Consider the following 25,752-nt stretch of genomic DNA (forward strand, 5'->3'; position numbering starts at 1 on the left):
TTCACAAAAAAAATGTTGAAGATGACCTCCACGAGCATGTAAACAAAGCTTTAACTTGGTTTAATCTTGTTAAAACTTTTTTAACTTTTACCCGATGGCACACAGCTATAATGAAAAAAAGGATTAATTTGTCGATAACGTTTAATAAATGTTTCTAATATTTGAAATAGGTATATAGTTATTTTTTGAACACCTTATATATATTAATAAAAGATGTATATAAGCAAGGATTATAACGAAAAGCAAATAAACGTCATGCGACATTTGTATATTCTGACGTAATTTAATTTTGACATGTTACATATATGTTTCGTGAGAGGCGGGAGAGAAATTTGCATTTTTTATCATTTCGAAAAAAAATTATTATTAAATAGCGCAATCTCTTCTATTCTATATATTTGCATGTTTTAAATCAACACATTCTTCTACATTTTTCAAATCCATTACGCGTTTGAAAATTTTTTAAAATTCATGAATTCAGATAATATACCACGGACACTTCCCCGAATTCTGTCGCAGCTAAACGGATCGAAAACTCGCGAGAAAGAAAGAGAGAGAGAGAGAGAGAGAGAGAGGGAGAGAGAGAGAGAGGAATAAAGGATAAAGAGAGAGCGAGAGCGAATGCCGTCAGTGCGCATCTATAAAGCGATAACGTGATTCGTCGGTAACGATCGAGCCATGCGCCGCGCCGTCTTCCGTTTCGGCGCACTGGCCCGCGCATCGATCGCGAGCGCGAGCGTCGGCCAATGACATGCGCCGGCGACGCACCGCCGGCGCATATCATTGGCCGGGAGCGATCCCGCGGCGCGTGCGCGTGAGATGTCGCGCCATCTGGCGCGCCCGCGCGTCCCCGTCGACGCTCGGCCATCTCCGGCCGATGATTGCCGAGCGCGCATTACTATTTTCAGGCACACAGGGCACCTCTCTTGACGGATTTTCAATAAGTGAAGAGGGCGGCGATAGAGGTGAGCGCGTGTGCGATAAGGATCGGTCATTTTTTTTTGTCGGCTTCGCGCGATCATCGGACGATCCGGTTGTTCTCGACGGTGGGATATAGAGGTAGGTGTGCGCGCGGCCGACAAAGCCACAGTGTGTTAAAAATCAAGCGGGCGAACGGAGGCGACGAAGAATCGAGGGGGCAAAGAGGAGGTGGAGGCACACGCGAATCAGCGGCAGCAGCGACGACAAGGGCGATGTCGGGCCACGTCCCGGCGGCTCTCGGCGCCTGACTCGGTCGCGTCTGTCTCGGTACGTTCCGCCGGAAGATGAGAGAGGCCCCTACGTCGCAGCGAGCAGCTGATGGCGGCCGAGCGCTCTTGCGTTACGAGCTGCTCTTAACGTACACGTCTACCTAACGTCGTCGAGCGTCCGGGCGGCGCGAGTGGTGGTGGTGGTGTTTGACGGCCGCCGCGCGAAAGGGACATCCAGGTAGCAGCGACTCGATACCCGAGTCTCGTCCTCGCGCGTATATACATAACGCCCCGATCGTGCGGATTATTATACTATATCCGTGTTAAAATCCTCCAGACAGGATATACCGCTGCGTGTGCGCGCGGCCACATTACCCGCGGCCATACTTACTACACGGACGTGCGCTGCTATACCAGCCGCAGTCCAATCCTTCTCTATTTCGTAACGGTGCTTTTTCTTTCTCCTCTTTCTCTCTCTCTCTCTCTCTCTCCCTCTCTCACTCTCTGTCTCTCGGTTGGCCGGTAGTTGGGCTCGATCACGACGGCACGGTACGTGCGTGCGTGCGTGCGTGCGCTTACACGCATCTCTACGCATATCGTTGGAGAGGAGAGACCGACCGATCAACCGACTTAACCAACGAACCAGCAGCGGCTACCCATCACCGACCGGCGCCGTCATCGTCGTCGTCGTCGTCGTCGATCGAATCCACCCTACGTCGTTTGCGACGCGGGCGAGTCGAGGAGAGCCCTCTCTCCTTTTTCTCCTGCAAAGAGCACCCGCAGCTACCGGTCGTCGTTTTACGACGTATATATTTTACACGGTGTAGCGGTGGGAGCGGAAGAGGACGGAGACACGGTAGTGCGTCCGCGTGTGCGACAACGCCTAGAGATCATCGCGCCCCTTCCTCCCGGTGGTAGCCGGTGCGCGATCGGGGTTTGGAAATTGTGACATCGTTCATGGGGTCCACGACGACACCGTGGACGATCGTCGTTGATTAGAAGAAAAAAAATTAAATGTTCCCCGGATGCTCTCGGCGGGGCTCACTTTGTTCTCCTTCATCGCAGAGTGAACAAAAGTGAATCGTGTTAAAGGAAGAAGAAGTGGGAGAGAAGAAACGAATGCGACACAAGACCATCACACGTGTATCGTGTATCAGTGTGTTCCTTTCTTTCTCGTGAAGTGCAGTGTATTCGTCGTCGTCGTCGTCATCGTGCCACGGAATGCGGCCTCTTCGGGGTGAGGGTGATCTTCGTCTCTAGTCGCGAGACGCTTCGCTGTCTGGGAATACCCAGGAGAAAGAGGCGCAGGAGCCGCTACAGCCCTCGTTGAGACCCTCGACGCATCACCAGGATAGTCTTACAGTGCCTCCGTTAATGCCAAAATGTCGTCAGGGACTTTCGTCGACCGGATAGACCCCTTCGCCAAGCGATCCCTGAAGAAGAAATCCAAGAAGTCGCAGGGTTCCTCCCGTTATCGCAATTCGCAAGACGTAGAGCTCCAACAGTTGCCACTGCTTAAAGGTTAGTATTACGTTTCTTGCTCTTGCCTAGTACATTTAGTGCCCGTATCTTTGAGTTAGCATATAGGGAACTGAGCTTTTATATACAACTACAAGATGTATCTAAATTACATAACGTTGTAATATATTACATAGTATTATGTAGTTGTATCCTGCGAATTACATAGTCACACAATATGCCTTTGACGCGCAAAAAAAGCGCAAGGGTTTAAAAGAACTTAGGTGGGATATGAAAGGCAAGAATCTTATATGACGACGCAAGATTTTCCAAATTCATCCAACACAAAATTCTTATCGATTTCTGTTTTAACACTTCGAGTAAATTATTCATATAATCTTAACTTATCTTAACTTTCCTATACTTCAACGATTCAATGTTGATAGAAGATCTTTGGGTTTTTTATTATCATAAAAAGAATAATGCTACCAAAGAACGTCGATAAAACCGTCATCCAGTTTTATCAGTAGATCTATTATATTTTCTGCAAGTGAAGGCATAGCTCAAATATAATATCCTTGACGCCATTGAATAATTGGTAGCGAGTCTGCGGCGTTTCAGACTTGAGCAATTGCATCGCATACATAGTACCACTACGCTCACTGATAAACATACTGGCCGTTCGTTTCCTCCAACATTATTGTCGTGCACTATTAATTGATGGATCGCGTTATCGAGAAACACTGCCGGCATACTGACAAGAGTTTCAGAGGGCAAGCAATTTAATATATGCAGTTCCATGAAGATACATTACCGTTAATAGCACCTCTATTAAACATGCTCACCTACTGACGGCACAATTAACATATATACATTACGGTTGGCGAGGAAACGCGAGTCATAAAAAAAGGAAAAAAAAATTGTTTATCAAGACTTAATAAGTTTATTCGAGGGCTGAATGACAAGTACGGTCACTTTTTAACGATGTGATACACAGGATCTTCAAAGCCAGCTGCTAGTAATCAGGAGCGATCTTGGGATTTTGAGTTTCATCCAGCTTCCCACTGCCGTGTTCAGTCGCGTTATAAACGATATCGCGGCTTCGGGTGGCATTCAATTGGACACATTGCTTATTGGTCAATTGAACATAGAACTCTTTGATTGGTCAATCGTGCCGGTTATCCTAAAGACCGGTCGATATAAAGTCTGTATCAGACTACGCATTGAAAATTGAAGATTAAAGATTAAAGATTGGGGATTTGACTAATCGGAACAAAAGGAAGTAAAATTTCTTCGTCCTGACTGGTCAAGTTTCAATCTTCAATCTCAATGTGTAGTCTGATTACGGGCTTAAGCGATTGTGTCCAAATGAATCTTTCCGTGTGGCTTCGAGGTGGGTCATGCGAATGAATCTCGTGTGGAACGTGCACAATCCGAGACCGACGAATGCACACTGGGTATCAACAAGCTCAGCTTCGTCAAGGGTGCTTTGAACAGTTGGGGAAACGTTTCATTCCTTTCTCTCGACGAAGGAGATTGATACGTTTTCCGATGTGGGGTATCTGCAAATAATCTACTATTAGCGATTGCTTAGCGCTCAACTTACAGCAGCCATCTCGTTTTTAACACCTGCGCCAAATGCTTGTCAACGCAACGTGTCTAGTGAATCGCGATACGACCATCGACGAAAAAGTCAGAGGAAGGAGCAAAAGATGTAGATTAAATTTTTTCGCGTCTAGGGCGAAAGAAATAATTTTGAATATTCATGCGCGCTCGCGTCAAGTCTATTCAACATATCGAACACTTGTAGGCATTGAAGCATTTCTTACGCTCGATTATAAAAATATTCTGTTTATGAGAAATATGCTACATAAACAATTATGATGCTATTGTTGGTCCTTGTTGATCTGTCGAAACTACGAAATATGTATACAACAATTACAAGACATTGTAATGCATTGATAAATATTAAATGCTCGCGATGATATAAAGCACTAGAATTAATTATTAAAAAAAAAAAAACAACTAGTTAATAAAATAAAAAAGTAAAATTAAAAAGAATTAATTTTTTATTATTGCTAGCGTATGGTATAGTTATAATTATTAAATTAATAAAACAATTATTTATGTATTGTTTCTTAGGTTTTGAAATTAATTAGGATACATCTTAATTCAAGATACATCCCAATCGATTTATAGGCACTAATGTAATTGAATACATGCGTGTTATCAGAATTACTTTTCTCCGAAATTGCGAAAAATTTCTTTTACAATTCTTGCTCGTCCTTTCGCTTCCTTGTCGATTGTTTATCGCATTTATTGGATCTATCGAACATTCATTTATCGGATATTTTGTAAACACGCAATATACGTATCAACGTGTTATGTCACGCGAGAGAAGCCGCGCGTCGAGGTTATCCACATGCGGCTGTACAACTCGTTTTATGGGATCAAACTCGCTTAAAAATAAACATGCAGATTGAAAATGCAAGAGGCAACAATAATGATAAGAAGAAAAAAGAAGAAGAGAAGAAAGACGATTTCGAAATGTTACCTGCTCTATATTGCACATTCTTCTTCAATGAAAATATATCCACGTTACGTTCGCGAATACGAGGCATGTGACACGTGCGATTTTTGAAGACGCTTGACACACGATCGATTGCCGTGGTTTTCCTTTTTTCATAATTGGTTTTCTCCATCCGCACTTCGAATACTGCAACAAGACGAGTGGTAATATATTTAAATAAAAATATATAATATATTAAAATAAAAATATGTCTTAGGTACTTCGATCACGTCGCGTTTCATCACACGGTATGCGGAAGATTTACAGCCGGTAGTCGATTTATACTCGACAATGGCGAAGAACGACCGTAACTTTCAAAATGCGCGAATATGGTTACGTCGAATTTGTATTTGGGATACACACAATTACACGTCGTCAGGCTTATACACGAAGGAGGAAACCTATGCGAGATGAATTTCAAAGATCACCGCTGTGATCCTGAGAGTGATGTGACGCTCCCAGGCTGCGCGACGTGATATTAAAGTACGTAATTCCGCCACGTGTAGTCGAGAATTCCCATCGATGTCGTGCGTTTACCGCACCGCCATCTGAACAAAGTCATATCGAGGGGAACTAAAAATGTAGCGACTTTTATGGGGAGCTTCGAGGAATACAGATACACTAGCACCGATCGACATCAACTTGAGATGATATTAACAATATTTACAAAATCTTCAATTCTCTCTCTCTCTTTCTCGCACTTTCTTTTTTTTTCTTCTTCTTCTTCTTCTTCCTGTACACAAATCTTTCTTTTAGTGTCGGTCTACAATAGGTGATTTAAGCCCTAAGCCTTAAGCCCATATCAGACTACGCATTGAAGATTGAAATTTGACCAATCAGGACAAAAAAAAATTAGTTCCTTTTGTTCTGATTAGTCAAATTCCAATCTTTAATCTTCAATTTTCAATGCGTAGTCTGATACGGGCTTTAAGAAACTGACTAATCACAGTCGAGTATTCTCCTCATACTTGATTGTGATTGGTCAATTTCTTAAGGCTTAGGGCTTAAGTTACCTATTGTAAACCGGCACTTAGTGCAAAGTTTGTCGATGTACGAACATAAAAAAAAAAAAAAACACCTACGTCAGCAAAGTAATTCTTTTCTTATGTATTTTCATCTTCTTTTTTGTTCTCGTCTATTTGCCCATCTTACGATGTGTTTTTTCTTAAGTAAGCATTTAGAGCAATCAGCGCTGATAATGAGAGATGCAAGCGCGCGTGCGTGTGTGTATGATTATTATATCGAGATAATTAACATATGCGGATGTTGATTAGCAAAGGAAGCATGACAGTAACGAACATAAAATGAACGTATGTCAAAAGGAGAGAAGGATCGGTGGCCAATCGAAATAAAGAAGAACCCAAAGAGAAAAAAAAAGGAATGTCGGAGCTGTGAATTAACCGTGAAATAAGAGCCGTGTGCAAAATATTAAAGTGTCTCTGTCCCGAGTCAATATTACACGTATGGTACGTAAATCGAACAGAATTCTCGACTAGATAGAACCAATATTCCTTCTTGAGAAAAAAAAACTTTTTTTTTTTTTTTTTTTTTTTTTTTTTTTTTTTTTTTTTTTTAAATTGTATATATATACGGATGCGTACTCAAATTATTTCAAGACTTATGCGATCGGAAAATATGCAAACACCAGGAAAAAAAAACTCTTCGAAATAATCGAGCATTCGTTCCAAATTCCTTTCTCAGACTTCTCCCTTGAGCCTAAAAATTGACCGTTTCGCGTAATGAAAATTAGAATCTGCCATTTTTCTTCGAATAATTTTTTAGATATTCCTGCATTTATGATTGAATATCTTACGTGACATAAAACACTTTGCCTCTCCCCCCCCCCCCCAAAAAAAAACTCAGCACACTTATATTTACCTAACTTATCGCAATCGTTTTCTCGTCAGCGAGAAAAAAGTGGGATATATTTTTTTATTGCAAATGCTAATTGTAATTATTCAAATTTTCTATTCTCTTAAATTTATAGACAGTTTTTCTGTCCTCGTTTTTTTTTTTTTTTTTTTGCGCTTTGTCAAAAGTGACGAATTTTGCATTTTTGCGAAAATACTGAAAAATTTCTAGGATATTAAAAATTTTCGAACGTATGCCGCAGTAGCGGTCAAACGACTCACCCTTCCACTCTACTCTGGTTGACCCACAAATCCGCGGCATGAATACAGGCCTCCACCTTGCAGCAGACAATGTCGTTCACCTTTGCCGGTAAAACGGCAACAGTCTTTCTCTTTCTTCCAACAGTTATCGATATCATTCGAACTGTGGATCGTACAGTGTTGACAGAGAAACCTCGATTAAAATGATTTTTTTTTTTTTTTTTTTAACGAAAATATTTTACTTGTTTTTATATTTTCCCTCACTACGTAAAATTCAAGATAATTTTATTTATATCTTTCTATAAGGAAATTAAAAATCATTCTATGCTCTGTATATTTTTTCTCAATTTTCTCGAGATATTTCTCTTCATATATCGCTTTTTTTACACTGGATATTGTATATTTAGCTTTATGTAATTTGTAATTAATTTTGCAATTAATTTCTTATATTTATCTTTGTTGTATATAATTACGCTCCTTTGCTGGAAAATGTCGACATCTCTCTAACTGAACTGGCAATAAATCGTAAAAATATATGTTGAGAGAGGATTTGTAATTCTACCGCGATAAATTGAATTGTAAAAAGTTTAATCAACATTAATTTTACAGGGGAATTGAATCGAAAGACAAAGAATTTTCTTTTTACAAGGTTTGTTAATCAAATTGCGAACTTACTTTTCGCAAGATAAAAAAGTATAAACAGCAAAGCGCGTATTTATCTTTCTGTAATGCGAATATTTTTACGCAATGAAACACGCATTATAAAGTGCTCTTAGTTTTTCCAATATCGGACTCTAATCATAAATAGATATTATCTCTCTGCCTACATTGCGGCCAGAACTGTAAACATATATATCTGAAGTGAGATATAAGAAATTATATCTGTCGGATGAATCTATTTATCGAATAAATTGCCGACAAAGTCCAATCGAAAAATGTTATGACTACATATTATTTCATATGTAATAATTTATACATGTGATTTTATAATATAATAATAATAGCTTATTTCAGCTTCACGCCAAGAAAGGGACTTGGTTTACAATTTTTCCTACTCACATTCATCCATCCATACTTCCCTAGCCTTCCATGCTAAACCTATATATTGCCTTATACTAATATAAATACTATTTACTAATTAACATATTAACATAAATCCAACATAAACATAAAGCATATACCATCTTAATGATAATAATCAATATCGTAGAACACAATAACAATAACATTATCAACTTTTTCTTGTGACTAGTTTTTGTTCCTTTATCCTATCTTACACAATAACTAAAATCTTGAGAGCATTATATTCCTTCACCTTTCAATTCTTACAATTAACTATATGAATTTATAACCTTTTAATTCAAAATTATTATTTCTTCCATTTCATTTTCCTCTTTTAATTTTCCTACCTTTTCACTTATCTAACTTTTTTCTCTTTTTCCTTCCATAACTTTCTTAAAATCATATCTTTTTCAATATCTATTTCGTCATTAAATAATTTCTCTATCCTTTCCTTTCTATTATTTCCCATTTGATCGAATCATCCTTTTAACTCCTCACACTCCCCTACAAAATGTTCTATACTATCGTTATCTATCCCACAGAATTTGCATACTTTATCCTCTGTTCTTGCCCAATATTTATTTACATCCTCCATGTTTTCACATCTTAATCTTAATAGTGCTCTGATTCCATTCCCCATCCTTAATTTGTCCATATTTTCGATCCTCAAATAACTAGGTTTACTATCTCTTGTCTCTATCTCTTTATATCTAACATTGTATCTCGCGTTTCCTATTTTGTGATTTTATAATATATAATTTTCAATATACAAGCGTTAATTATGCGCGCGAATTAAAATTATTCAATGTTATTGTATACGATAGAAGTAAATTTTTTACTGCGTTACGGAATAATATGGTGATATAAATTTTTTGTTTCTCGAATTATTAGATATTTTATTCGATAAAAATAACTTTCTTACGGACGAAGAAATATTTCAACTCATTTTCCGACTTCGGTGAGTTTTATGTGTCTCCATTGGCTCGAAACAACCAAATGCAATAAATTATCGCGCATACCGAGCATTGCATAGTGTGAAACGACATTATCATTCGTAAATAGTGACAGGTGAGCGGAAATAAATAGAAGTGAGAATCAAGTTTAGTATATACAGGGTGTCCGGTAAAAATTGTGCCAACGCTCGTGAGCGGGTAGAGCACAGTAAACTGAACAGAAAAGTCCTATAACGTTTCTTTCTATAACGCTTAATAAAGAAGATATTATTGAGTAAAGTCTGCCAATCAGCTCCGATCTTGAGCCCCCCGCCTGATAGTGTGCGTCGCCGTAACGACGGAGCGCTCACGCACACTACTAGGCGCGCGGCTAAAGATCGAAGCTGATTGGCAGACTTTACTCAATAATATCTTCTTTATTAAGCGTTATAGAAAAAAACGTTACAGGACTTTTCTGTTCAGTTTACTGTGCTCTACCTGTTCACGAGCTACCTGGCACAATCTTTATCGGACACCCTGTATATATAATATATATTCATGAATCCAAGTTTCAGTATACAGACTTGACGCGCTTGCGTGTATGCGTGTGTAAGATTTTTGTTGCGTACTTATAAAAATTGCCACATTTCAACCATTGTAAACCTTGCGAAATATTCCGTCTAAACAAACTACTTTCGAAATTAATATACCCTTATTCAGATATTACCCCATATTGTTTGCAATAGAAAATGTATATATAAAATTTACATCAATTCGTTATCACTTTCAACGCGATAACGAAATTGCAACGCTATGCAGTTACTTTATTCCGCAAACAGGAAGCGCATCGTGTCCGATAGTTATTGTTTACCTATAATATAGAAATAAAAATTGCTACGGAAATATTTGAGAGAAACACAGTATGTAAAATCTAAACCGCGATACAGGGCAAAAATTTGCATGCATTATTTACTCCACAGATTCTCTATCGACATCTCCCTTCGCTCTTTTCGGGAGTCCTTATCTCTCGATAGATCCTCTGTTGAGTAGACTATCTTATTCTCAGATTTTCGAATTGGAACCCATCTTCAAAAGTTCCAGAAAATCGCTATCGCAATATTTTCGGCGCCGTATATCCTCTTTAAATCGAACCTTTTCGACGCTCGATACATCGGATGACACTTCGACCTACGTTGTTACTTCATCGACTCGATATATCGCTCTCACCGGACAGAGAGAGAGAGAGAGAGAGAGAGAGAGAGAGAGAGAGAGAGAGAGAGAGAGAGAGAGAGAGAGAGAGAACTATAGCTCAATGACGCGCTTGAATGCTGTGCAAATTGAGTGAAGAACGAGCCGAGGTTTCTCACTCGAGAAATAAATTCTCACAAATAACGATGACGCCCCGTTTTGTTGATCCGCGAAATTTCGGAAATCCAAGATATATCCGAGGGCGCAGATCTCTATATTTTGAACTTACCGCGTCCATTGTTTCAATTTCTCGAAATTTGATGCTCCACTTTTAATATTTCGATATGTCCTCTATAGCTACAGACTTCTATATATACAGGGTGTAACAGAGCGCCCGTATCAGCAGTTTTTTGAGGAAACAACGCATTTTCATGAAAAATATTTCATGCAAAAGTTGTAGAGCTCTAAGTGGCGCGTTATATAATAATATTAGTATGACCTTGAATAGCACCGTCATATAAAAATTACATTGAATTTTTTAAATGGAACTCCCTATTTTTCACTTCATATTCTTGTAGCTTATCTCGAGAGCTTTCCAAAACACTAAAATAAAGTATTTTTTCATTAAGTACTTTTTGAGTTATTTTATATTTTAATCTGACACATTTTGATATAAAAAGTAAAATATTTCGTAAATTATTCAGTTTTTGATAATCTCACCTAATACTTTTATGTACAAAATAATAAGTGACAAGTCAATTAGTGCAAAAGAAAAACAAATATTTAAAAAAAGATATTGTAAATAATTTTCTTAAAAACAATTATTTTTTTATACTAATTGATTTGTCTCATTATTCTGTACATAAAAGTATTACGATAAGATTATCGAAAACTAAATATTTTACGAGATATTTAATTTTTTATATCAAAATATGTTAGATTAAAATATAAAATAACTCAAAAAGTACTTAATGAAAAAATACTTTATTATAGCGGTTTGAAAAACTCTCAAGATAAGTTACAAGAATATGTAATGAAAAATAGGGGGTTCCATTTAAAAAATTCAAAATGATTTTTATATGACCTTGACGGTGCTATTCAAGGTCATACTAATATTATTATATAATGCGCCACTTAGAGCTCTACAACTTTTGCATGAAACATTTTTCACGAAAATGCGTTGTTTCCTCAAAAAACTGCTGATACGGGCGCTCTGTCACACCCTGTATATGCAGACTATCGTGTTATTCGCTTCCCGGACGGCTGCCGTTTTTATTCAATATAAATGAAGTCAGGCGCTCTGTTACACCCTGTATACTAGAGACTAGACTGCTAATAGCAATGTGACGGGTGAAGCCATTTACAATTTTCGGGCAGAATATAACCAGACTGTCAATTTATACTTATTTTTTAAAGGAAAACTGCAATATTAATATAAAAGTTTTCTATATATTTAATATAAATATTATATTAAATATTGCAGCTTTCTCTTCAAAAATAAATATCGATTGACAGTCTGGTTATTATACTGCCCAATGGTAAATGGCTATCTGTCACATGGCTCTAGCTTTTATCCAAATATTTTTAAAGTTTCAAAAAGACAGATCAAAAATTTCTTTCGAAAATCTGACATATTTTTTTTCTTTTGGAAGTTTATTAATAAATATTTTCTCTTTCTTTTGTATCAAGAACTGTAGACCATTTGGAAAGAGTCTTAACAATTATATTGTAATTCTGGAATATTAATTTCGCAAGAGTATAAAACAGTATACAGGGTGTCCGACAAGTAAGTGACCAAACGAAAGGTGGAGATAGATTGGATCAAACTGAGTCGAAAAGTCTTGAACCATTTTTTTTATAAAGGAATTATTATTGAGTAAAATCTAGCCAACCAGTGCCAATCTTTAATCGGACGCACGTCGGTGAACCGCGCGCTATGAAGTGAGCCGCGCGCTGTGAAGTGAGCCGCGCGCTGTGAAATGTGCCCCTCCTCATACTATCAGATGCGCGGTTCACCGACGTGCGTCCGGTTAAAGGTCGGCGCTGATTTACCAGACTTTACTCAATAATATAACTTCTTTATTAAGCGTTATAAAAAAAAAATGGTTCAGGACTTTTCGACTAAGTTTAACCCAATCTACCTTCACCGTTCGTTTGGTCATTTACTTGTCGGACACCCTGTATAAATAACGAGAGCTATTGATGAAGAAAGTTAAAGTTGCATTTCTCTTTGATAAAAGTATCATCAGACACCTTGTAACTTTTCAGTCTCTGTCGCATTAAGTCTTATTCTTGAAACATCATTGTTGGAAATTAAATTTTTAGTCAGATAAATTTATTCTTGAACGGAAATTTTTTGGAGATAAACTTCAATTACATCTAACATTACCTGATGTTATAACAACGTACTTCATTTTCTTTTACAGTTCTTTTTTTACATGAATGTTAATACGTTTTTATATATAAAAATTAATATATATATAAATCCAATATCTTTAAATAAAATAAGAAAAAGCATTTCGCATGCGCACGTGTTGAGGAAAATTTCTAGTTTCCCGAAGCAAGGAATGCAGCCGCGATGCGCCGGGACCGTTACGTCAGACGTAAACACAATTTAATTATGCGTCATGTACATGTGGGAGCGTTAATAGTGTTCTTTGCTCGGAACACTATTAACTCTTCTCATGCGCGTCGGAGTTCCATTCCGGACCATATTAAGGAAGAGAAGAGCGAGAATCAAATGTAGGGATGACTAACGAAATAATTCCAAGGATCTTTTCTTTTTTATGTTAGCACGAGATATTACAAATTGTTGATAAAACACGTAAATTTACATAAATTTCATAAACATATTCTTTGAGATTAATTTGATTAATCTATTCTTTTTAAAACGAAAACAATATTTCGTAAACGTATTCTTTGAAATTAATTTGATTAATCTATTTTTTCAAAACGTAAACAATATTTAGATTGCGAATCATCAAGGTTGAAAGGCTTTTCGTGAAGAGATTAACTTCAGGGATGAAAATAAACGATGGAATTATTATCTGTTTATTTCTCTGAATGGATTTTTAATACGTAATTCAATTTCAATTAAACTCGCTTGAATATTTAATATCTTAATAATAACAGTTCGCGCGCGTGTAAATGTGCTTTTTGTCGGTCAGGGTCATTGTCAAGATGAGAACAGAAGAACGATATGGATGTGCGATGATAGCGCGGAGTGAGTGAGTGAGTGAATGAGTGAGTGAGTGAGTGAGTGAGTGAGAAAGAGAGAGAGAGAGAGAGAGAGAGAGAGAGAGAGAGAGAGAGAGAGCAGGTGAAACGAACATTATTCGTACAATCAGCTACATAATGCAACAATAAAAAGTATCGTTTGTATTAATCAATCGTGTGCGCAAGAAAATTTCGATTCTTATATAGGGTGTAACAGAGCGCTCGTATCAGCAGTTTTTTGAGAAAACAACGCATTTTCGTGAAAAATGTTTCATGCAAAAGTTGTAGAGCTCTAAGTGGCGTATTATATTGTATAATAATATTAGTATGACCTTGAATAGCACCGTCAAGATCATATAAAAATCACTTTGAATTTTTTAAATGGAACCCCCTACTTTTCATTACATATTCTTGTAGCTTATCTCGAGAGCTTTCCAAAACACTAAAATAAAGTATTTTTTTTATTAAGTACTTTTTGAGTTATTTTATATTTTAATCTGACATATTTTGATATAAAAAGTAAAATATTTCGTAAATTATACAGTTTTCGATAATCTCACCTAATACCTTTATATACAAAATAATGAGACAAATCAATTAGTGCAAAAAAAAACAAATATTAAAAAAATATATTGTAAATAATTTTCGTAAAAACAATTATTTTTTTATACTAATTGATTTGACACATTATTCTGTACATAAAAGTATTACGGTAATATTATCGAAAACTAAATATTTTACGAGATATTTAATTTTTTATATCAAAATATGTCAGATTAAAATATAAAGTAACTTAAAAAGTACTTAATGAAAAAATACTTCATTACAGTATTTTGGAAAGCTCTCGAGGTGACAGAAGGTCTACAAGAATGTGTAATGAAAAGTAGGGGGTCCTATTTAAAAAATTCAAAATGATTTTTATATGACCTTGACGGTGCTATTCAAGGTCATACTAATATTATTATATAATGCGCCACTTACAGCTCTACAACTTTTGTATGAAACATTTTTCACGAAAATGCGTTGTTTCCTCAAAAAACTGCTGATATCTGGCGCTCTGTTACACCCTGTATATGCAGAGTATTTTGTTATTTGCTTCCTGGATGGCTGCCGTTTTTATTCAATATGAATGAAGTCAATCGGTGTGGTAGAATATATTATGGAAAATTATTCCGAGGCACGAATCTTACATGCGACTTTATATTAAATTGCGTTTTTTTCGACTTATTTATATGAATAAAGCTTTTTTCCTTGCCATAGATTTTATATACGAAAGATATTAATGTAACCATGTAATACATTACAATACTATGATTTTATTTATAATAAGAGATCGTTATAATTTCCGCGAGTTCAATATCCGTTGCTATAGATATGCTGCTATAAATGCTATGGATAGATGCACAATGTAGGTATCTTACGTCACTTGTTGCGGTGCAATCGTCGCAAAAAGAAAAAAGGAGAATACGAGAATCACTTTTGCACGATAATGTTATCAAAATTATATTTTTTTATATTAATAACTGTATATAATTATATGAGGTAATTAAATATTTATATATAATTATATCTTTTTTCTTTCACAGAGTATATTTTCGATAGGAAGAACATTTTTTTTTTTTAACATTCGCCATTTAATATGTTACGTAATATATTATACATATGGTAGATTAAATAATCGGGTAAATTCGAGATACGTTTCTCTCGTACCGTAAAAAATATATGAAAAGAGAATTATAAGAAGGGAAGAACACGGAGTGAAGAAAACGGAAAAAAGTGGAGAGAAAAGCGTCGAAGAGAAAAATAAAAAGGGGGTAAGGGAGGAGAGAATACGTAGAACAAGGAAGATATCAAAGAGGAAGAGGGAAGAAGGCGAAGCGCACAGACGACGACGATACCGGGAGTGGACAAAGGTGAGAGAGTGGGAGCGGGGCGAGGAAGAGAGGGAAAAGGGGTTGGAAAGGGGGCGAAGAGGCTAACCTGAGAGGAACCCCCAGAGAAGCGGTGGAAGTATTGATCCGGAATGTGTCGGCGACCACCTGCCCGGAACGCACGCTCTTCTACTCCTTCGCCACTCGGTCCCTCCTCCCTCTTCTCGCGCTTCTACCCCCCCCCCTCCTCTACCCCCTCCTCCCATTAGCTTCGCCCCTCCCCCGCTTCTCGTTTACCTCCCTCTCCTCTTTTTCTCGCCCCTCGCTTTTCCCCTATCTTATTTTCCTAATTCTCCTCTTCGGTCTAAATCCTTTCGCATATTTTTTGCTTTCTCTTTGTTTTTTTATCATCTTGTTTAAATGTATTAGCTATTTATTATGTTTTTCGTCGTCTCAATCTATATATTTATATATTTTTCATTTCACTTTACGGGGGTAAATTTGTTTTTATTTCATTTTCTTCCTCTCTCTATTTTCTATTTTTCTCTCTTCTCTTCTTTATTCCCGGACTCTTTCCCCTTCCTTCATTCATTCACTTTCTCCTGCTCTTTCTTTCCATCGGTAATCTATCACCCTCGTATATATTTCGTAGTATAATTTACCACCGAATTGCTTTCGCCATTCGGTCGATCTCAATCCCGACAATCGCGACGGCTCCCCTCGAACGAGCTCACATTTTTGCACCAGACAGACATTGATTCGTCTTCTTCTTCTTCTTCTTCTTCTCTGATATGGCTGGGAGACTTTCCGAAAGGAATTGGTCTATACACCATTAACTAGATATAGGTATTAGATAGGTTAATATAAGATAAACTAATATAGGTATTGGATAGGATGATATATGATAAACCACTATAGGCATTATATAAGAATTTACTAATTGAAGTCGTATATACAGATCCATTGATTTGTCTGCTTTGTTTGAATGACAAATAAATTGCACCGCGCGGTGAGATCGGGAAAATGGTTCATGTTGATAAATAAATTACATATAAAAAACAAATTATTTTTATACAAATATATATACCGTTTTTCTCACTGAAGCGTACCTCTTTTTTTTTTTTTAATTTCCGATTCAACAGTTCTGGTTTTCCGTTCAGTAATTTAAAAAAAAAATAATAATAAGATTCAGCGAGAGGTGAAAGTAATAATACGTATAAATCCGTATACTCTATGGTTAATTCCGCGCGGGACATTGACAGAATCTTAAGTTCGAATTTCTAAACTTCAATTAATCTAATCGAGCCGAAATAAAGATAGGAACGCGAGCACCTATGTAGATAATATTCTTATCCCTCTTTTCGATCTTGCGGTGGCGCGTCGCCGCAAAGTGCGGGTAGGTACGTATATGAAACTAACGTGTCGCGTTATGAATGAAATTATAAATATGTTGCATGCTAGATGATCGCGCGCACGTAACGTCGAGGGAGAACGAACGAACGAACGGGGGCGAGACGCGAGCGTAACGCTATTTTTGGAGTCCTTCTCGACCGATTCTCGTTACGCCTCGACCTTTCTTCTCATCCCCCTCCACCCCCTCTCTCTTTCTCTCTCACTCACTCACGTTCATTTCCATCTTTTTACCGAATTTAATGGAATCGTGTAAGGCCGTTCAACTGCCGTTCGCGTAGCTCACTCCGTTTCTTCCTATCGGGAGGAATCGCGAGGCCCTTACGATGGAGGAATCGTGTGTCTGGCATCGATTACACCCCTGAACCCCGGATGAAAAATTAATTACAGCCTCACCTCGTTATAGCTCGACAGCATGACGTAGATTCACCCCGCTATGCCCCCGATATTAAAACGCAAATACGCTTATAATTCTGATTCCGTTATTTAAGAATAATCCATAAAGCCATGTTCAGCAATTAATATATCGATGGAGGCTAATATAAATCAAAATTATTCTTTCAATCGTAACTTGATTGTAACGGATCGATTTATCGGATAGAGCGTTAATCTAGATAAAAATCTGACCTAAATCGAGGCATAAAGAGAAACAAGAAATATTACTCGGGCATTTTTTTTTTTTCTAAAAAAGAATATAAAAAAGATTGTGTGCGCTTTGTAATCTTTTCCGAATAATTGTTACTGTGTAATTTATTGGTACTATTCTTCTATGCGAGATATGAGAATAGTGCATTAAGATTCTCGCAATCTTTCTATAATCATTAATTACTATCTCGCGAATTACCCGCTTCTCTTCATTTCTTCTCATCTTCTAATCTATGATCTACGTTCGTATCTTTTACTTAATAATTTTCTTCTTTTAATTCTTTTTATTTTCTTTCTCTCAATAAATGAAATAATCCACGACGAGAATTGCAATGTGTCAGCTAAAAAAGAAAAAGTAATGCGTGTCCCACGTGTGTGACAGCAATAATAAGATCGCGCCATGCGGTATGATCTGACGTCGGCAAAATCGTCTAAATATGTCTTGGACGTGTTACAAAGCTTGTGTTGCTACGGGCGCTATTTCTACTCGCCAATTTCGAATGTCGCCATTCAAGAGTGACGACAGCAGGCACTTGCAATTGGAATGTAGCGATGAGCATTTTCTTCTCAGACATATATATATATATACAGGGTATCCCATAATTCGCGGATCATCCGTCATGTGCAGATAAAGCAGATGAAATCGAGAAGAAAAGTCCTTTACCATTTTTTTCTATAATACTTAATAAAAGAGTTATTATTGAGTAAAGTTTGGCCAATCAGCCGATCTTTAGCCGGGCGCACGTCGGTGAACCGCGCATGCACCTGATAGCGTATGCGCTGCATACTTCACAGCGCGCGGCTCTCCGACGTGCGTCCGGCTAAAGGTTGGCGCTGATTAGCTAGACTTTATTCAATAATAACTCTTTTATTAAGTGTTATAGAAAAAAATGGTAAAGGACTTTTCGACTCAGTTTAACCCAATCTACCTCCACCTTTCGTTTGGTCACTTACATGTCGGACACCCTGTATATATATATATATTAGCATCCCGGAAAAAAAATCTCGTCGGATAAATATAACATGTGGAGATCGGCGCCAATTTTTTCCGAGGATGGCCACTTTGCGCCTAGATTTATTCGACGATATTTTGTAAATGGCGGTTGTTGGTTGGAGGGAAGAACGGAGAGAGAGAGAGAGAAGTAGAGTTTGACATAATTTGATAAAGTCATTGAGGCCACGCCATGTGCCATTATGAGCGGAGAGACCACGCCGTCATCCCTTCGAAGCGTAGTGGAGCGCACAGGAAAAACTGATTAGCTGATATGTGTGTTACCCTTTGACAGAGAATATACAGAGTGTTCCGAGCCCTATATCGAGACCATCTTTTACTTACGAATATCTCGATAAAAAAAAATTAAAGTCGCGTAATATATTTCTTTTTCTAATATAAAAATTTTGAGAAAATTCTTACAGGATTTATCGATTAAAAGGAAATCTCGTTCTCTCTCTCTCTCTCTCTCTCTCTCTCTCTCTCTCTCTCTCTGTTATTGCTTGGTGAACGTACGCTTTTTAAGTGTAAATGAACAAAATGAGATTTAGGTAAGCAGGTTTGCGTTCGCTCACTGAACGTAACTGGGCTTATATTTCGTTGCATCTCGAATAACTTCAAAGCCCTTAAACGCTCCGAAATATTGGCAATTTAATGAGGTTACGGGAACTCGACGATTGCGAGCCAGTATATGTATATTTGTATATGGTATATGCGCGAGAAAAATTAAATTCCATCTCTTTCTATACTATGTTTGAAACGCAATGCACGCATTTCCTTTAGATATTTGTAGGCATTTCGCGATTTAGAAAAAATCGCGATTCTGTATCTGAAACCGTAATGAAACACAGAGGATGTCTACTTCCTGAAAAAATATGGAAAACCTGGAATTCTCAAGGAATTCTCTTGTATCTGAAAAAGGGAATTTTATCGATACTCAATTTAAAAGATTCAAAAAATTCAAATATTTATCTTACGAAAGTTTTTTTTTTTTTTTTTTTTTTTGGTACATTTACACAAATCTAATATTTGAAACTTAAGAGACTCGATGTTTTTTCTTCGTAAGAGTGAAAAACATTAGAAAACGCATGCAATACAAAAATTTATAGAAATATTTAAAATATCCTCTTTATCTGGAATTTGGAACGAAAATATCTGAAGATAAAAAGGAGAGGGGTGAGGAGGGGGGGATTTTTGTACAAGATTTGAGTGGGGACACTGAAATATCTGAAACTAATAGTAAATGTAAATTACGGATCAATGTCGGCTTGTGGATAGCGATTATCAGTTAGTGATGATAAGCGTCAACTAACGCGATAGAAAGAATCGATTCTAACCCTAATCTTCGCGCGCGCAATCCATGGACGTTGACTCGCGATTACGCGGGCGAGAGGACGGCAGTCAAGAGAATCAGCCGATATAGCGAAACCATTCTTCCCCCCCTCCCCTCCCCCTTCCCTCCCCCACTATCGGATTGTGTATGGAGTGAAGGTGGCTGCACATGCCGTCGACGGGCCGGCAATTGTCACGCACGCGCGTGTATTATAAACACCCCCCCCCCTTTTTTTTTTTTGTCGAATGTATAAGCATCGTATTTTTCCCGATTACTCCGTTATATTTGAGTGCAAAATTTTTGCCTAATATTAGCACGATAACGTAAGAAAAAATGAAACTTAGCACGCAAATATACCTTTATTTTTACAAGAATGCATTTTATATATTTCTCTTTGTCGAAGATAAAAAAAGTTCAACCACGTTAAAGATATATACTATACATTTTACGCTCAGTTTTCGCATTATTATCATTATTGGCATTAATATCGAATTTAGATTTTACATGATATTAAGCGCGACATTTTTTTTTTTTTTTTTTTTTTTGTCAATCTGAATTGAATTTCACTTGGAAATTCAATAGCGTGGGACGATGATATTTTTTATTGATATTACAAAGTTCTTTTTTTCTTTCACGAAGCAAGACTTCAAAGATTTTAATGAAAAATAAAATTTTGCCTTTTCATTTAATTTCAAACAAATTTAAATCGAAAAGCTTGACTGTAATTTCGTCAAAGCAGCTAGAAATACATTATAATTCATTTGCATAATATATTCATTGCATTGTTGCTTACCGTGTGATAATATCAGATGACTCTAGTTTCTATCGACTCAATTAAATTGTTTGCTTATACATTTAGAGGCAAAAAAAGAAACGATAACATTTTATTGGATCGTTATTTACGTAATAGAAAGTTAAAAATAGCGACTAAGCATTTCACCGATATATTTTATTTTTTAATAAATTAATTATTTATATACAACAAACATCTAGACACAAAAATATGTCACTTCCATAAAAAGAGAGCTTTGAAGCTATTTTTATTTATTTATTTTTTATTACTAGTTCTTAACAAAATAAATAATTGTATCAAAGTAAAAATTTATATTCGAAATATGCATAATCAAAGATTATATCGATACTATCTATTTTTGTTATAGATGTTAATGCTGCGGAACAGGAGGAATTGTTTATCAAAAAGCTCCGCCAATGCTGCGTGGCTTTCGACTTCATGGATCCAATGGCTGATCTCAAGGGTAAAGAAATTAAACGGAGTACGCTCAATGAATTGGTGGAGTATATCACAGCAGGACGAGGTGTCCTTACTGAGCCCATTTACCCGGAAACTATCAAGATGGTACGTGATTGATAAAAATATAATGTCAAGATATAAGAAAGTTATTAAACTAGAAGTGAAAATTCTGCATTTCTCACCTTTTTTTGTCAATAAGACTTTAGGATCTTTATCTTAATCTTTATTTTTTTTAAATATATTATCTTTTTCTATTGTCCCAAAATTTATTCTATCTGAGAAAATAAATAATCTCCTTGTTAATTCAATAATTTTTATACTTCGATATGTATTTACATGTGTCGTAATAAATATATAATAAATAAAATTCATAAAACACTATTTAATATTAACGTAATGTGTTTGTTAGGTTTCTGCAAATTTATTTCGTACGTTGCCACCGAGTGAAAACCCGGATTTTGATCCAGAAGAGGACGATCCGACCCTGGAGGCGAGTTGGCCCCATCTTCAGTTGGTCTACGAAGTCTTCCTCCGTTTTCTTGAGTCTTCAGATTTCCAGCCTGCCATTGGCAAAAAAGTTATCGACCAAAAATTTGTGTTACAGGTAGAGAGCATTTTTCAAGATATTTGTATATATCTTGGTACACTTTCCAAAACAAATTTTAATAAATACAATAAAATATAAATCCATACAATTATATGTTATATAATTATAATTATATTATGATTATATTACATTGTAAGAATTATAGTTATAATTATATTACAGTTATTGGATTTATTCGACTCGGAAGACCCGAGGGAAAGAGATTTTCTGAAAACCGTTTTGCATCGTATTTATGGCAAGTTCCTGGGTCTTAGAGCCTTCATACGCAAACAAATAAACAACATTTTTCTGAGGTATTTATTTAAATGTATAAATGGTGTTTCCCATTACACATTCTTTATTCAAAGTATTATAAAATTGTAATCTTTTTTATTTTATTATTATATATTTTAGGTTTGTGTATGAAACAGAACATTTCAACGGCGTCGGTGAACTTCTTGAAATTTTGGGTAGCATTATTAATGGATTCGCTCTTCCTTTAAAAGTTGAGCATAAGCAATTTTTGGTTAAGGTATGTGTTCTAACTATATATCATATTCTCTTCATTAAGTTATAATCTATTTTTTAGTCCTGCGCTGATGAAGGATTATCGAGTTCAATTATTTTATTACACAAAAGTAAATGATAAATGAAGTGTAAATAATAATTATGTAGACAAATATAATATCGAGTACATTGTTTAAATATTTCAATTATAAAAAACAATATTTTTGTATTTATTTCCACAGGTGCTGTTACCGCTACATAAAGTGAAATGTTTATCACTATATCACGCGCAGTTAGCTTATTGTGTGGTGCAATTTTTGGAAAAAGATGCGACTTTAACAGAATCAGTTGTACGAGGCCTCCTTAAATTCTGGCCTAAAACGTGCAGCCAGAAGGAGGTGATGTTCCTTGGCGAAATCGAGGAAATATTGGACGTTATAGAACCTAGCCAATTTGTTAAAATACAAGAACCTTTATTCAGGCAAATCGCACGTTGCGTATCTTCACCACACTTTCAGGTAAGCGATTCGGATGATGTAGTTTTTTCAATTAACCTTTGACGAATTCTCTCTCATAAATGCAATAAATTGTTTATGTGTTATTGCAGGTTGCGGAAAGAGCATTGTACTTTTGGAATAACGAGTACATAATGTCTCTAATTGAGGAAAACAATCATGTAATAATGGGAATTATGTTTCCAGCACTGTATAGAATTAGTAAAGAGCATTGGAATCAGACGATCGTAGCTCTTGTTTATAACGTTTTAAAAACGTTTATGGAGATGAACAGCAAGCTCTTTGATGAACTTACTGCCAGCTATAAGTCTGAAAGGCAAAAGTAAATCCAAATTTGGAAATGTTTTATGATTTTTTTTTCTTCTTAATTAACTAAAAAAATATTTTTTGTTAATTCATTGTTACATTAAATATATGTTTAAAAAATCCACTTGAAATATTATGGAGAATATGGACTTGTATACATTTCCCTTTCACATGCATGTCTCTGAATTATAGAGAGAAAAAGAGAGAAAAGGAGAGAGATGAATTGTGGAAGAAACTGAGCGAATTGGAGATAGAACGACGTAATGCTCTCGAACGTAATGCTATCACAGCTACCTCCAATAATCCAGTTCCTGCCACTAACACACCTGCAACGCGAACCCGCCCCTGAGCTGGTAAGAATAATAATGTAACATTAAACAAATATCAAAGAATTATTCTCTCAATACTTCGTAAATATTGAATAATCTTTTATCTTTTTTGTTACAGGTCGAATTACAGTACCACGCTGCCCGATTGTTAGCTCTTAGTTTACGTCATTTGTCCATATATTACACGCAAAAAATTATTGTTGTTAGTGAAACAAAGTGTCTCACGATGGCATTCTTGACGTAATGTAATTCATTTTATTAGTTGTGACCAGTATGGCGGAGTGATAGAAGCAGGAAAAAAAAATGCAAAAGAAAAGACAGTGCACGCAATTTTATGCTTTTTTTTTCTTTTTTTTTCTGACAACAATAACAACGTAGCGATCAGTGAATTCCAAATGATTTTATATATGTGTATATCGGGTACATTTACTTCCGTTTCTTGTCTCGTTTTGAAATAGGGAAACGGTCTCGATTGCATGATGTGTGTACTCTCAGTGTCAGTACGCAACAATGTATTAGTCCATCCTTGACTAAGATTTTGTTGCGTTTTCGGTAGGACGGGACAATCGTGGTGTAAATTTCGAATGGGCGAAATTATACACGTCGTTGTGATTCTTATGTTCATTTTACGGAGGACGCGACACTTTGTGCATTCTCTCAGACGGCCAGTGTGTCGCCTCCTGACTGACCCTTGCGCTGTTTATTTCTGCTCCTGACAGAGCCAGCGGGGGTGTTTGAATATATGTATCATATATTCGTATTAGCGATAACGATAATTATAACAGGTACGTAATAAATTAGGTAAAAATGAAAACAAATATAAATATAAATATATATTTATATATATATATATATATATATATATATATATATATATACACAACAACAACAAAAATATATATATATATATATATATATATATATATACATATATATAAATATATACAATATGATATATATTATTAAAGAAGAAAAAGGATATATATAGTTAATATGAGATACAAAACAAGTCACAGACACGTACGCGTACACCAAACTGCGATAAATGAAAATACACGTAAAACATATATAGGCCCATGTGCTACTAACATAGAGACTGCTGTGGCTGCGTGCCGGCGACGAGTTGATAGAACAAACCTTTCTTTCAAAAGCGCGAAGCCGCAGCGGAAAACGGCATACATGAATTAGTTAACGAATGATAAGGTTCAATTCGCGCATATGATGAAGAAAGTGACGGAATATAAGAGTAGAACGTACGAGACAAATGTATATGTATATGTGTATATGTATATATATATATATATATATATATATATATATATATATATACATATATATGCATATATATATGTTCTTTTTTTAAATAGAGAGAAGGAAGAAGGAATAATGGGAGCGAGGGAATGAGAGGAGTATACAATAAATGACGAAGAAAAGAAAAATAGATTTGATTGTACCAAAAACATCCGTTGCTTATAAATATAATTACGTGATAGTGATACAGCACGCAGATATATAAGGATCCACTTTGGAGCTGTGCTCCCTACACTGGCAAATGTAGGGGAAACACACACACATATATACACACACACACACACACACACTACACACACCGCGGGGTCGTTTTTAAAATTTCTTACCATTGCATAATAATAATTAATAATATTACGAATAACGATAATGGTAACAATAAAGAATAACTAAATAAAAGAAAATAATAATAATAAATGACAATGATAAACAAATAATAATAGCCACAAATAAAATAAAATACGATAGTGTTGACAAAAACAAACCAAAAAAAAAAAAATGATTGACCGCTTGCTCATATTTTCATGGAGAGGATTCGCACGAATTGCCATTGTTCATTTTTCCCCCGATTCCTTTTTTGATGATTTCTCGACGTGGTTTATTATCGTCGAACGTCTCTCACGACTTGCACACGACTTGTGCTCGCTTTGCGTTACGCTCCGTTTACCTTCGCTACGTAAAATCTCGTACGGAGACAGAGAGTGACACATATACATATATAAATATAAATATATATATATATTATTGTAAAATAATGTAATGTGACTTTGAAGACGTAGGTGAGAGTCCGAGAAAAGATTCTTTACGCGTAAATAGATACACATTTATTAAAAACGTGTCTAAATTATTTCTACTCTGTTTTTTTTTTCTGTACATTGTATTGTGCTTGTTAATATAAATTGTAAATGTGGAAAATTTATATATATATATATATACATACACACACGAAAGAGAGTTTGCAAAAAAAAAAACT

General features: G+C 36.0%; 1 protein-coding gene and 1 long non-coding RNA gene across 4 annotated transcripts; one reads left to right on the forward strand and one right to left on the reverse strand.

Moving 5' to 3' along the window:
* Nucleotides 1–772: 772 nt before the first annotated feature.
* LOC138941252 (uncharacterized) lies at nt 773–5,715 on the reverse strand. Its single transcript, XR_011448145.1, has 3 exons — nt 5,439–5,715; nt 5,203–5,364; nt 773–4,210 (listed from the first exon to the last, which is right to left on the reverse strand). It is a non-coding gene; the product is annotated as an uncharacterized lncRNA (long non-coding RNA).
* Nucleotides 878–25,103, forward strand: Wdb (serine/threonine-protein phosphatase regulatory subunit widerborst). 3 transcript variants are annotated; one of them, XM_070310740.1, is made up of 9 exons: nt 878–2,711; nt 21,137–21,333; nt 21,638–21,832; nt 21,998–22,128; nt 22,229–22,346; nt 22,564–22,839; nt 22,929–23,158; nt 23,335–23,495; nt 23,590–25,103. In XM_070310740.1, the coding sequence occupies exons 1-8, from the start codon at nt 2,573–2,575 to the stop codon at nt 23,489–23,491; spliced, it is 1,443 nt and encodes a 480-aa protein (XP_070166841.1). In that variant the 5' UTR covers nt 878–2,572; the 3' UTR covers nt 23,492–23,495; nt 23,590–25,103. The 3 variants fall into 3 exon arrangements, with proteins under 3 accessions (XP_070166841.1, XP_070166843.1, XP_070166842.1); XM_070310742.1 differs by lacking the exon at nt 878–2,711 and adding an exon at nt 6,660–6,683; XM_070310741.1 differs by lacking the exon at nt 878–2,711 and adding an exon at nt 15,434–15,639.
* The last annotated feature ends 649 nt before the right edge of the window (nt 25,104–25,752 follow it).

The sequence above is a fragment of the Polyergus mexicanus genome, unplaced genomic scaffold (assembly GCF_030449975.1).
Source record: "Polyergus mexicanus isolate NDT 795.1 unplaced genomic scaffold, iyPolMexi1.0 SCAF_18, whole genome shotgun sequence".
Lineage (NCBI taxonomy): Eukaryota > Metazoa > Arthropoda > Insecta > Hymenoptera > Formicidae > Polyergus > Polyergus mexicanus.

Bases quoted from the DNA above. Each gene is read 5' to 3' on its own strand.
- Wdb (XM_070310740.1), top strand. From the start codon at position 2,573: ATGTCGTCAGGGACTTTCGTCGACCGGATAGACCCCTTCGCCAAGCGA. The intron at 21,334-21,637 runs GTACGTGATTGA...TGTGTTTGTTAG, and splicing joins ACCCGGAAACTATCAAGATG to GTTTCTGCAAATTTATTTCG. The intron at 22,840-22,928 runs GTAAGCGATTCG...GTGTTATTGCAG, and splicing joins TATCTTCACCACACTTTCAG to GTTGCGGAAAGAGCATTGTA.